Here is a 14,214-nt window from a genome sequence, read left to right as displayed (position 1 = left end):
TTGTATTGATTGTATACTGTGCTGTGGGAATTGACCGCAGCTGTATGTACTGACTGTACAATAGTGTCTAATTACTGACGGTAGCAAGCTGTGTTTGTATAATTTCTGGGATCGATGGTGGTGTCTAACACTTCTGTTACACCTCATTCGAAACTAGGTCAGATTACCGGCATGAGACGTTTCTTTTTGCGCGAGTCTTCACACCCTTTAAGCAGTCCCAAGTCTTTGTTGAGGCCGTTAATATGAGACTTAATATGAAAGATCCCATCTATTTCTGAAATTTCGAGGCAATATATATGCACTCCTGTCTGCTTATAACAACTGGAAATGTTCTTGCTCTGTGCATCCGATGATCCTCTTTGGGTCATTGCTCTCTTCCTTTCAAATCTCTGTGTTGAATTATAACATATTTGCTGACATTACTTCCTGCCTCATGTAATTATCTCCTCTCAACAAATGCACTTTCTTTGTCGACCTGGTCCCAAAAAAAAAATTTCTAACATTCCAACATAAACCTTTTTGAGGTACAAATAAAACTAAAAGTCTGAAAGCCTCTAGATACAGTATACCATAGCTCCAAAAGTAAAGTTTTGATATTTTAAACTTCCCTGTTGGCATAGGAACCCAATCATCCACAATGGACAAGTAGACAAATGTGGTAACTGGCAAGGATTCATTTTTCCTTTTTGCATGCTACTGGTTTTACAAATGTAATTTGTTGATAGTTAGGAGACAAATTTAAAACTATGGTCATCAGCAAACCCTAGTAAACCAGTCAGTTCTGAAGTTTGTGACATTGAGCAGTCTATACTATTCAGTATCACTCACAAGCAATATTCTGCAGACTTATCATAAAGTGTTGTTTCTCTAGAGGTCCTGTGAACTTTTTCCAGCATAATTACCAGAGAAGGATTCTGAACTGAGTTCCAATGGTGCATCTGACATTTGTGTCAGCCTCTTCAGCTATTGATGATAACTCATTTGACAATCTGACAAAACACAGACATCTTACTTTTTCTTGTTTTACATGAATGTTTAATACCCTTTTATTATCACAGGGATATTTTCAAGTCTGATTTTATGTTCCTGTGTGATTGTCATTCCTCTTACTCCAAAATGGACATCTGACAGCTCTAGGTAAACTACTGTACCTGTAAAGACACCAATGGGAATCATAAAAAAGTTACTGTTTGATCTGCTATGGAGATGCAAGATGCCAGAATCCAGACATTCAAACTATCCAAGTCTCATTTGATTTTTTTTTTATTTATACAAAATAGTCTGTAGAGACATATACCACATGTGTGACAGCAAACGAAAATGGGATACGTTTTAAGATAAACTTATGTTTGTTGAAAGCGCTTATTTATTCATGAGATTAATTTAGGAACGTTCTATTAAAGAAAAATATACTCTCTTGTATGTATGTATCTTGTGTGTATGTATGTATGTATTTTAGATCCTCCTGCAAGCCGGAACTCGCGAAGAAGCCTCATTGGCTTATCAAAGCCGCAAGCTGACCGAAGTCAGTCTCTTACATTCATATTTAACGCCCATGATTATGAATTGTTAATTGTCAACAACTCTGTTACTGGACGACATACATTAATCTGGGAGTGACTCGAACCGGGGACCTTATGATTGGAAGGCACCGGTGTTAACCACTGAGCTAACACTCATTATGTCATATACTATTGTGGCAACCATTACTCAATTATCTAGAAATAACAAGGAAGGTCAGGTAAAATCACCGTAAATTAATATACTGTATGTAACCAGGGAGTTTGAGCATTACTTTCCATATACATATGTATGTAACCAGGTTACATACTGTACATAGGAATTTAAGTATTACTTTCAACACTTATACGCATATAATCCACATAACCTACTGTACAGCTGCAGTATGACTGTCTGAGTTAGCATCTTTTCAATGTCATATTTAAGACGGAATTCCACTTGAATGACTTCCGAGTTTGAGGGACGATTGAAAAATTATTCCTGTTCTGCTAAATACTGTAGATGATGCAAAGCATAGATTAGAAGTCTTACAACACGGCGGTCATGAAATCTAAGTGCACCCCCAAGGCCATATACTACTTTAAGTAAGGAATGCTACTAAGGATTTCAATTATAAATGCTTTAAAGGAATGGAGTTTTTCGCAGTTTGGTTTGGATAATATTTTTGTATTAATGCTACTGTATATATTGGGTACTAAAATCCCATAAAAAATTACATCTTTTCTTACTTTGATGTGTCAATTGTAATTTCAAATGATGGCAATTTTTAACTTTCAATTTCTGTTTTATATGCATGTGATTCAATACCTACATGAAAAATCGTATGAATATGTGTGATCAGAATGTAACATATTAACTATTAAATGATAATTAAGATATATGTGCTGGTTAACCTTCATTAGGTGAAGATAGGAGGGTATGTCCGTTCTGTGATCATTGACACTTTCTGTAGGCCTGCACATTTGAGTATTACTCGATAGACATTTGTGAATATGTAGACTAGATTTTGAAAAGCTGCCATTTTGAAATGAACATTGTCATAATAGAGCCCTAGAGTACTGTATTTCGCATCTGACATTTACAATAATTGATGAAAGTTTTGAAAGTACCGATGGACGCATACAGCGCAGAATATAAAATGCTAAGTCAGCTGGAATTGAGACATCAATCTGAGTAGTTTTTTAAGCTGGTTATAGAGAGAAAAAAAAATGTTAATTCAGTTTCAGGTTTGATTTAACAATTATTGGTGAGGGATAGGAAGAGCACTTGACGATTTACAGACACGGAGTATTACTTGTGACATGTAGAAAGTTGAGTCTTCTCATAAACATGAAAGGAGCTGGTTACCTCTGCTATTATTGAATTATCGTAAATTGCACCAAATTGTCGCAAGTGCTCCGAGGTATGTGAACGATAGGGAGTGATTTATCTTCTCGACTCTTGGGAGGAATAAACAAACCCAACCATCACGATTGATTGAGATACAGTACTGTAGATGTATTGGAATCAATACATTTGTCATGTTCAACTATTTATTTTCACCTACAGCTAAGTAAGAAACTATTTCGGCTGTATTACACTATTAATGTTCATTAACATACAAGACTGAAGTCTAAATGTGATATCATCACAAGCCACCTGCATAGATGCTTGTATAGTGTAATTCTTTATTTGTTGCAACATTCCCCCCTCCCCCACCCCCCACGCCCACCCCCATAATATTTCATGCTGGGTATTGCTACTGCTGAATGTAAAAGGATCTTCAAGTGGCCTAATACTGGCGTTTGTGATTTCAGTGACGAAACTGTTTGCATAGCCGTTGTTAATATAAGAGACCAAACAAAGGGAAGATAAATGTTGCAGTCTATCCTAGTGACACTATGACATCACACCTTGTTGACAAAATGTCAGCCTGTAAACACAATTCCTGATATCTCCAGAATGGAGCTTGATTATCAAATAGATACAGTACAGTAGTTGGGTAAGCCTTGCATCACAAAGATCTGTGTCATTTAAGCCGAAGGGGATGAGTTAAATCTGCCCCATATTTAAGTCGGAATCTTAGCCAGTTGTATCCATGAGTTATGGACAAAGATGTTGGGGAATAAAGGCAGAACCCTTACTGATAGCATTGTAGCGTGTGTCTGTTTTAATGTCTCTGTCTGATAAATGAGTGTGAAGTTGTCAGTCAACATAATATCTGAGTATCCAGGCTTTAAAGCTCTGAGCTTTCTGATGGTCATACCTGATACACATTTCCTCTTCTTACCCTGCAGGTTCTATCAAAGTTGGAAGTCTTACGAGGAGAAGCTGTGAAACAATGTAAAGAAGAAGCTAGTATTCAGGTGAGAAAATGTTGCATTTGTCTGAAAAATAAAAACAATATTTTCCAATTTAAAATTGACTGCATGTTCAAGGTAGATAGAATTGCGGAGTGTGGAAGTTTTTGATTTGGTTCACCTTAGAGACTTGTGCAATCTAAAGAGAAGTCAAATAGCAGAGCTATTTTGAAGATGGAAACCTCGATTTCTGCATGTGGATCGTCCTTCATACAAATCTAGCCTAAGATCTATTAGTTTGTACATTTTCTTCCTCCTCTGGAAAGCAGAGCTTCTGCAACTGAGCAGGACTACCCTCATTAAAGATGACAATTGTATTTAAAAAAAAAAAAAAAAAATCAACAGTTTGACAAATTATATTTATGATTTGGATATATATCAGCTAACTTTTCTTCATTTCTTAAATCATTTTTTGAGTAAATGAGTTCCAAATTCCAAGAACTGTGATCTACCAGATACAGACAACATTATTTGTCACAGAAAGATAAAGTATTCACCAGAGCAATTAAAGAAGAGGCAAGGAAATTTACTTAAAAGACTGCTGAAAACCACTCCACTATATTTAAGAAAGTACTGTACTTGGGATACACATATTAATTTCCCAACATTTTTATCAATTTCCTTTGATCAATATTTTCAATTTTTGTAAGTGTTTACTCTTCTACAGATTCCACAGGTAGGACACAACTGTCCTCATTTTGTTAAGTTTGAACAGTTACGGATCACTTGAGAGTAATCCATCGTAAGATTCATCCTGTGGCCCAATGTGCAGTGTCCTTTGTTTATTCTTACCACTGCACTCTCCACAGAGCTATCATTATAAAACCCATCTAAATACAGTCACGGCATATACCCTTCAACAAGCCCCTAACAATTTATAGGCAATGAACTTGTAACATCGTACGACCCTGGACGTACCACATCCATCCCTATTTACAGTGCCATAGAGGAATGTTAACACTTCCGTTTCAGTAAACTAGGCTGTCAGGAATAATCTTTTCCGCTGCTGTGTTGGATGTCATGTCCCGTATTAATGATCAATCAATATTTAATGCATTCTTGTGCGCTATGGGGGAATGAGGTAGTAGCTGATATGGGTGTATGAACTGGTGACCTACCATATGATGCCAGTTTAAATGAAGTGAGAAAACAGAGAGGAAATCATGAATGTTTAATCAGTCTGAACTCTGATGTGCATAAATAATTATTTCTGTCGAGGTCTGCATGAATACTCGTTGTAGATTTTCATCCCACGTAGAAGTACAATATGTAGGTTGTCACTTAGCTGCTGTACTAGCATTGTACTGTGTCTAGTGCTCCTGGCAAAGCTTTTAGATTTGTCTTTTCTCAATAACTGTTCCAATACTGCCCTCCTCTTCATCCTATATAAACAAAAAACAGATTGTACACAGATATCTGTGTTGAGAAATTCCATGATATCTAAATGTCTATTAGCTTTTTTAATAATAATAATTAATAAATGAGACTTGTATAGTGCCAAATCAGTAAACAAAAGTCACTGCTCAAGGAAGGCGCTTTACAAAGAAAGTAAATTACAAAAGAAAAAGTGAAAAAGTGGGTCTTAACTTAAATAGACTTCTGAAAGTAGAAAGTTTATAGCATGTTCGATTGTGATCTGGTAACTTGTTCCAGAGATAAGAGGCAGAGTATTTGAAGCTTCTGTAACCATAGGTCTTCAAGCGTGGTTTAGGAACAGTTAAATACAGTTTGTTGGAGGAACGAAGTGTGCGAGTTGGAATATATGGCAACAATATACAGTAACTGGATTACAACCACATTGACTTGAATATATGTATGGTACAGTAGGAATAGCCCAATCATATACATGTATGGCTATAAACAGTATCTGAATGCTTGGGAATGCCCCTACATGTTACCCAATGAATTTTCTATTCCTTGCAATCAGTGCTGACTTTACTCACTCCTGGTGGTATTTAAATTTCAGAGCTCTCCATTGAAGGAATTTGTGAACCTTACAATCTGAACAAAGCTCTTCCAATAATTTACATACAACTGTGGGCTTGCAACTATTAAAAGGCTGCAAATTTTTATGGAACAGTGTTACATGAGATGTAGTGTGAGAGATACAAGTGGAATCATCCCCCTTTAAGCTCTTAAAGTTTTTTTTAGCAATATGGCCTCATTAAATGTCCTTGCAAATCATCAAAAATCGCAAAAAACTGCCTCAAAAGCCTCTCAGACTTTTCTCCCTTCACAAGAATGTATGAACGTGATCAATAATCCGATAGTAGCATTCCCGACCATATTTTTCTAACAAATATATGTGATTATTCTAATCCAAATAGTTGAACCTAACAGAAAAGGCATAAATGTGGTAGATTTAACAGTCGAATGTTGTGCCTGATTTCACTTTGAGCAAATCAAGCAGAAGATTCCTGGAGGAATGTTTCCCCTGGTGCCGTGATAGCGTTCCAGGATGCTTTTACAGAGGCTGGTATGTCCGCACCTGCTGCTCATGGCAAAGTTAATCAAGACTGTGTATTTCTTGTTTTTATGAGATCTATACAATCTCAGTGCCATCGTCTCTCAACACCGGGGGAAAAACGGAAAAAGCAGAGAATGCTAAAGAAAACATGAACCTTAGTCTGAGATGTCAGTCTTTTTTGGCTGAAAGGAGAAATGGAAAAACTTGGTGGATGGGAAAAAAAGAAAAATAGATAAGAAAGAACAACAGCGAAAAGAAAATCTGAGTGAATTGTCCTTAAGCAATTTTAATAACATGAAGTTGTTGAAATAATGAAATTTCAGTCAGTCACATCGAGTCAGTCACATCGGAGGCTGAGAAGAAGGATAAAGCATTGTAGGTGCTATTGGCCTTTGTTGGATTTGACCTACATATGAGTTTGCATTTGTTTCTGTTGCATGCAAACTAGTATACATGTATTATACATGTATAAACATGCTATTCCATAGTGATGCAACTCAAGAGTTTCACGCACACATTAAGTTCTTTTCACTGTGGCGATCATCAGGCAATAGCCTTGCCGTTGTGTTCCTTTGTTGCCATGAGAACATATCAAAATAGTTCAGGTCATGTGACAAGTGTCGTCTGCTCTAGTGTTGTTGTCGTCCTGTATGGATTTTACGACGTTCCTATTGACCATCCTCTATGTATGTACATGGGAATATAATCAGCAAGGGAATTGACACCTGCGAGTAGGTACTTTTTGCCGCCAAATTTCTATCACAAACACAAAATGTGGAGACAACTACCTACTGAGGTAGACAACCTTTGAGCAGTTCCCTCTGTGTCCTGCAAGTTAATACCAAAGTTTTTTTTGTTGGAGTACCCCCCAGTTGACCCAGTAGAATTTTAAACTGGCAGGCGACATCATTTGCATTCGATGAGATGATGAGTTTCTACTCGAGAAGCAAGTTTTCACCGCCGAGAATCCCCTCCACACCGATCACGATATGCCCCGATGTACACTCATCGATCACTTGACTCTAAGTAGGTTTGTATGTCCCCGTTGTGCCTCACCGTTGCACATCTCCATTCTAATCATCCATGTCATTTTCTTATCCTGAAAAATTGACTTTAGAAAGGAGGAGTTTCATTTGCCGACGGCAGGTGTAATGGCCATGCAGTGTAAGGATGGAAAGAAAGTAAAAAGTGTGGTAAATTACCCTCCCTCCCCCCCAAAAAAAAAAAAAAAAATACAATTATAATAATAAATGAGTAAAAAAAAATTGATAATGAGTAATAAATTATAAGTAAAGTAAATTAATAAAATGAATAAATTTATATGAAATGGGAGACTTTGATGAGATGCAACCAAAACAGCAATTATAATTGATGACATTCAGCTGTATTAATATAGATACTGATTGACTGAAAGGTACATTTATAATTTGTTATGTACAAGCCTGGATAATAAACAATTGAGCTTCATAGCCACGGGCAGTAAATACTAATCTCAGTCATTTTAAGAAAAATATCATCATTTTTACTATAGAAAAGTCATTGACTCTCTGGTAATTATAAATACATTGCCATCAATATTTCTTGTGAGAAAGAAGTCGCAACGTTGATTATTGGATATCAGAATTCTTTGAGATAAACTTTATTCTAAATTACTAAATTTGCTTCTCTTTATACCAAGACGAAGTATTGTAGTAAAGTAGATCTATGAGGCTTTTGCTGATAATTTCATTTGCACCGAGCAGCTGTATGGGACTTCCTGTCATGTGATAAATTCATTAGCAACAAGCAACTGTACATAGATACATGTGAGACTTTCATTACAGTAGATGTTGAAAATTTGATCATGTCACTTGAACCAAGTTGTACAGTTAGTTTCGTTTGCACCTTAAGGTTGTGCTAGGAGAAGCTACTGCTGTATTTTGAAATCTCTACTCTCACCAATAGGAGGCAGGTAAATCTATCATGTGATCATGTCACTTGCAAGAAAGAAAAAAAGAAAAGAATAAAGAAGAAGAAAAAGAAAATTGGATAAGATCTCATTTTGTCATCAAAGTAAAATAGGGCAGATGTCCGTCATTTGATAATGCCATTCAGTTGAGACTTCAGTCATGTGATAACCTTATTTGCATAAAAGGTGTAATATTAAGGTACGTGTAACCTCTAGCGATACTTCTGAATAATTCTTTTAATGTAAAAGGTGCTCTAGAGATGTCAGTCTAATCCATCTTGATTCTGTTCCTCTAGGCGGAAGGTTATTGGGGCATGTTGTCTCATCTTGATGAACATCATGATCATGATCATTCAAGTTTAGAGATGTTAATAGTGATCGAAAGGAACTACGAAACTATGTAGGTTTAATTTCTAGAGCGGACACAGAGATGAGATGAATGCACATGTGTACAGTCCACTTTGTGTTTTACTCACTTGACCTCACAACAGATATTAGTCATGATCGTATGGTTGCAATCTCCATGTAAGGGGAATGGAGTTGCGAGTGGATTAGTTTTAAATTCATTTGCTTTTTGTACCCTGCAGACTCTGTCTTGGGTGACTTTTTTAAAAAAAAAGGATAGTTGTTTAGTAGAGACTGTGTACAGTATACAGCTATACTGTTCATATCTCATCCAATTGTTGTGTCTAGGGGCAGGGATGTGTCTAAGGGGGTGGGGGGGTAAGAGACGAGTGGCAGTTGACAAAATAATCCAAAAGTTGGAAATGTTTAGGTAACTATTGGAAGTTCAGTCAAGTTGTGACAAACAAAGGAAATCATAATTTACATTATTCCGTTTTTCAAATCTACTGATGGTTGTGTAATTCTTTTTCCTCTATTTTCTTTTCAAGAAAAGGGTATTTCTAACATTTACATTTATAACAATTCACTAGACAAAGTCAGTTGATTTAAAAGACCCATCATTTGTGAAAACTTTAGCAATGAAAGGAAGGAGGATGGGTTGAAGGGCATCCGCCTCCTCAAATGTCTCAGTTTGAATTCAGCGACCTACACCCCTCCCCCCCCCCATTTCATATTCACAATTCTTTAGGTATCCCTGTCTAGACCTGTGTAATTCTAAATGTGTAGTACTTACCTTTAGTTGATCAAAAATCAAGATCAACTTATAGGCGCTGTATTAAATTCACAGCAAATAAAGAGTTATCAAGCTTCCAGTATGTGGTCTATGTGAAACATACGTATACTTTGTAGTGGTGTTTTTTTTTTAACCTAAATGGGAGATCTCTTCCTTTTAAAAAGTTGAACATTTTGAAAAATAAGAATTAGAATGTAACTTGTAATGTTGATTTTGTGACCATATTGATACAGTGATATTGTGCCTACAGTAATAGGCCGAATGTACAGGGATCTGTCACCATATAATATGTCTTATGCTACAAGTGTCATGTCTCCCTGTTGGCATGACTAATTCTCGACTACAGTGCAAGACTTGATTGAAACAATTCATCACTGACAGCAATTACGGTAAGTAATTGTTAGCCTTCGTTGTTTTCAGTTAAGAAATGTTGCCGTGCCTCTCGAGAATGGTACCCCACAGATGGCATAAATGGCAGTAATTATCTGCATGCTATCTGTTTAGCTCTTGAAGCAAACTTGCTTCTTGGAAAACACAAGCTATGTCCCCTTTCTTCCCAGCTGCCCTCATGAGGGAAAATTTTAACCTTGAAGGAAAATTTGAATATTGAAGGAAAATTTGAACAATGCAGGAAGGTTCAATGTTATAGCAATGATAGCATTCATTTTAACTCGCTCTCAAATTTGTGATGCATTGCGAAAAGATTGACCAGAACACATAAGTTTTACAGAAATCAGTGAAGTGCTGAATAGCTGTTAGGTATATTGTGGCGCATATTTGGTAGAATCATGTGCTTACTCTAGATCTTGTCCATCTTTACAAATTACATGTTATCAGTTAATGTTATTTTCAATTTTGAAGCCTCTGGCAAAAAATCTTCTGGAACTCGTATATAGTACTGTATAGTTCAGATTGACTAAATTCTTCCTGAAAGTGGGTAACCTATTAAACCTTGTTTTCTTACTCTCACTAGAGCTGTATACAAGTGTAGTGCTGCAAGGTGTGGTTTTAAGTGTGAGAAAGGAGCCATGTGACCAGAGGCTTCAAAGCTGAATTGCGGTGGAAAAAATCAAATTGAAATCGATCAGGTGACAGGTGGCTTTGTTGGTAATCGAAGAGAAAGCTTGGCTCACCGTCTTCATCTCAATTTCTCACATTACCCTCGTTTCGTCCAGTGGTAAACATGGTTGGCTTTTCTGAAAGCAATTGGATAATTCACCCATAGCTGAAGGTGGTGTCATAAACAGTAAAGAAGAGTTTGAAGTAGAAAAGAGAAGAAAAATAAGATGGAATAATTGGTATACCACAAAACCACACTGGTGCGGTACTTCAGTGCACGATGGCAAGTGTTTGTACAACAGGAAACGTATGTACTGTATGTGTACAATTTGACCCATTTTGTGTTGCATATTGTAGTACTATAACAGCGAATGTTTCGTATGAATTTCATTCTGTGCATCATTAAGTTAAGTTGTCTTCACAATTTTGTTAGAACATAACTGTAAGCATTGAATAATTCATTAAGTCATCCCTTTTCTGCATGTCCCACAGCATATATTCTTCCTTCCCCTCTTCTTCTTGTCCCTAAACCTTATTATAGTACATTATTCCTCTACCTAATATTTCATTGTTTAATTAAAAATAATTTTAATTATATAAGTTTACTATTAATATATATATATATATATATACATATATATAGAACAATACTGTACATGCAGTTTTCACCTACAAAAATTATTTAGAACTACAGTATATATAGTTGTGAGGACAGGTTAAATTCCTTTCATGTTGGAGTTTGGTTCATGGGAATTTCTAGATAATCAGCTTAGCTGTCTACTTTTGTTCTTTGATGGAACAAATCGATGCATCTGCAATTATGCATACTGCAAGAAAAGTTAAAGATGAAATTTTAATTCCCCCCCCCCCTCTCCCATTTATATCAAGCTATCTTTTGCAGTGTCATGAGCTACAGTAGGTTATAAATGCCTAAGGCAAGTATTACACTCATGACAGGATCAGGAGCCGGAAGGCGGCACTAACATTATCATTCCATTTGGTATATAGTACTGCTGATTTAGACATGTAGTGCATTTCAGCCTAATTATATGACCTGTTATATCAAGGTAGTATTAACTCCAAGGTAAAAATTTACCACACAATAACAAGATATGATGATGTAACATCAACAGCAATGTCACAAGGCATGACATTTTAATCCTCTTCAATTCTCATTCATGCAGCTGTGGAGGCCTCGGGCTGTCAGTTCCCACTTCCCTTTATGCTCGATCATGTTTCACGCAAATATATTTATGCTCTGTTTTTCATAAACATGTGGATATCTCTTGCTCGATATTGCTTCAGAATCCCTACTGCTGACAGACGCAAGGAATGCCTGATCAGCTTCAGCACTGCTGTGAGAATTGAAATATGATAGTTTTTTTTTCTTTCTTTTTTTCACAAAGACAGCTTAGGCTTATTCTCCTGTACATGGTAGATACATATAGGTCATGTAATGTAAAGGCTGGTAGGTAATTGATATGAAACGCTTGGATCATTCTTGGCAGATGGGCTCCTTGGGAGATGCAATTCTAAGCTTACAATTACATGGCAAATGAAAAAAAAACACTTATTGTCTATTGCTTGTTGTTAAGTTTGAGTTGAGTAAATTAGAATTTTAAATTGTCTAGTTTCTTGTCAAGGCTATCCTGATTATATTACCTTTTTATCCTACGGTACAATATAGCACTTAAACTTAAAGCAGCATTTTGCGTTTGGTCGCCGTTTTCTACTTTTTTGACATGTCCATCGAGTTTTTTACATATATCAATCACAAAACAGCAAACTAAGATATCAGCCAAGTTTTTCCCTGCCAACATCGTTAATTGGCGAGTAATTAAGGATATTTGCAGAGAATGAGAAAAGTATCAACGACAAAATTCCACATTTAAAATTAATCGCATTCAGTACCCCAAACCCACTAGTTTGAATTCAACCAATCAGAGATGCAGGTTTAGTTATGAGCCGTTGCTAAAAATAAATTCAAGACTTTTCGTTGGCACAACCAGGGAGTTGTTATGGAACTCCCTGGTACAGCTGCCATATAGACTGTACACAAATCAAGCTTGGTGTTGGATTACGTATTGGTAAATGACGTTCGTAGTGTTTAAATATTCATATTATGGGCGAGGTTAATTGGGATCCCAACGGAAAATATCTTGGAGAAAAACAGAGTTGAAAGTTGCAAATTTTTCGACTTTTATGCCACCATTTGAAGTAAAATATAAATAGATAAGCTAGTTATGTATGTCGTTATGGCATAGTGGAGTCAGTGAGGTTGAGAAATATCATAGAAAAGGACGCAAAATGCTGCTTTAAAAGTGATAGAACGTTTATTAATATGAGTAATACTTGGACAGTTCTGTGTCTGTGAATGATTGACCAAACAAGACATATTTTGTAACTGAGCTGTCAGTTCACATAATTCAGCTTTGGTAAGGGCACAGCAAAGGTTCCATTGATTATACATGGGCAAGCAAAGTTTGAGCAAGCTATCCTTCCAGGTTTTCCATTGCCTTTCCCCCCACCCTCCATCCCCCCAACCCAAGAAACAAATAAGAAACAGAAAATTATATCACTCTTAATCAAAGAAAATTTTGGGTATGGTCACTGTCCAAGTGAATGCTGGAATAACTGCATATTTACTCATAGAGTTTACTTGTTTAGGTTTCATTTGGTAGCACTGGAAGTGATGCACCATTGCAAGTAAGGACAACTCAAAATGATCTACTGCATTAACTGATAAATTCAAACAAACATTAAAATTAAAATAAAGTTAGATGGCCTAATGTTTTCAATCTTAGCAGGAACCTTGGTTTGCTTCTGCTAGGATCGATATGTCAGGCCCTGTAACTTACTTTAACTACACAGGGTTAATTTTTTTAGTATATATATGCAAATTTGTTAACTGTCTCGTTTTAGGGGGATGGGGGTTCCTCTCCTTAAAAGAAAAAACACTGTAAATCTGTATATTTACTTTAATTTACTACTCTCTTACACCCTGTATCGTCTCAACGTATTCACTCTACCTATAACTTTCAAACCAGGAAGCTTTGAATTTTTTTTTCTTGACTTAGAAATTGTTCTCAAAATACATCCATGAGATTTTATGAACGAAAGTACACAAATTTCTGAATTGACTTCACTCCTTGCTTACCTGTCTCCCCACGACCTTAGCACTCTCTTTCTACCGTGCCTAGAATGAACTGGTAACCTTTCAACACAAAGCTTGTGGCTAGACAGGTAAGCTCAAGACAGGTAAATACCCAAACCAATAAGTTTTGGAAGTTTCTTTGTATTAGCCTTATATGTACAGTACCACAGTTGATAAATATAACTCTTCCATCAAATTTTACTACAATTTTTCCACATCTCTTCCAGAATTTCCTACATATTTTGATAAGGTTTTTAACTTTGGCCTAATTTGACGCAAGTCTCTGTCTCTGTCTCACTGGGTACAGGCAGCTCTTGTTGTACTCTGTACACATTGTACCTGTAGAGATACTTTAGTATCTCATTCTGTTGCTTCTCCATCAGTCAGGATTTTCATCTTACTAAAAGCTTCCTTAATTTCCCAAAGGTCCTTTTTCATCTTGCCAGCTGACAAGGTGGGGAGGATTTATCTGGCAGCCTACATCTTTTATCAGTTACTTTAGTAAGTTGAAAGATGATGATAGCATTGCTTCCCCCCCCCCCCCCCCTTTGGTGTTAATGATATCCAAGAAAAATATATCCAGGATTC

At 36.4% G+C, this 14,214-nt stretch overlaps 1 protein-coding gene across 1 annotated transcript in view; it reads left to right on the top strand.

The window, feature by feature from the left end:
- Positions 1-14,214, top strand: part of LOC139981396 (ribosomal protein S6 kinase-related protein-like) — a 52,218-nt gene that overhangs the window by 16,807 nt on the left and 21,197 nt on the right. The window contains exon 4 of the mRNA XM_071993760.1: positions 3,798-3,866. Coding sequence (XP_071849861.1) covers positions 3,798-3,866 — 69 coding nt within the window. The remainder of the gene's footprint in view (positions 1-3,797; positions 3,867-14,214) is intronic.

This window comes from Apostichopus japonicus, chromosome 15 (genome assembly GCF_037975245.1).
Source record: "Apostichopus japonicus isolate 1M-3 chromosome 15, ASM3797524v1, whole genome shotgun sequence".
NCBI lineage: Eukaryota > Metazoa > Echinodermata > Holothuroidea > Aspidochirotida > Stichopodidae > Apostichopus > Apostichopus japonicus.
This window is presented reverse-complemented; position numbering and strand designations above follow the sequence as displayed.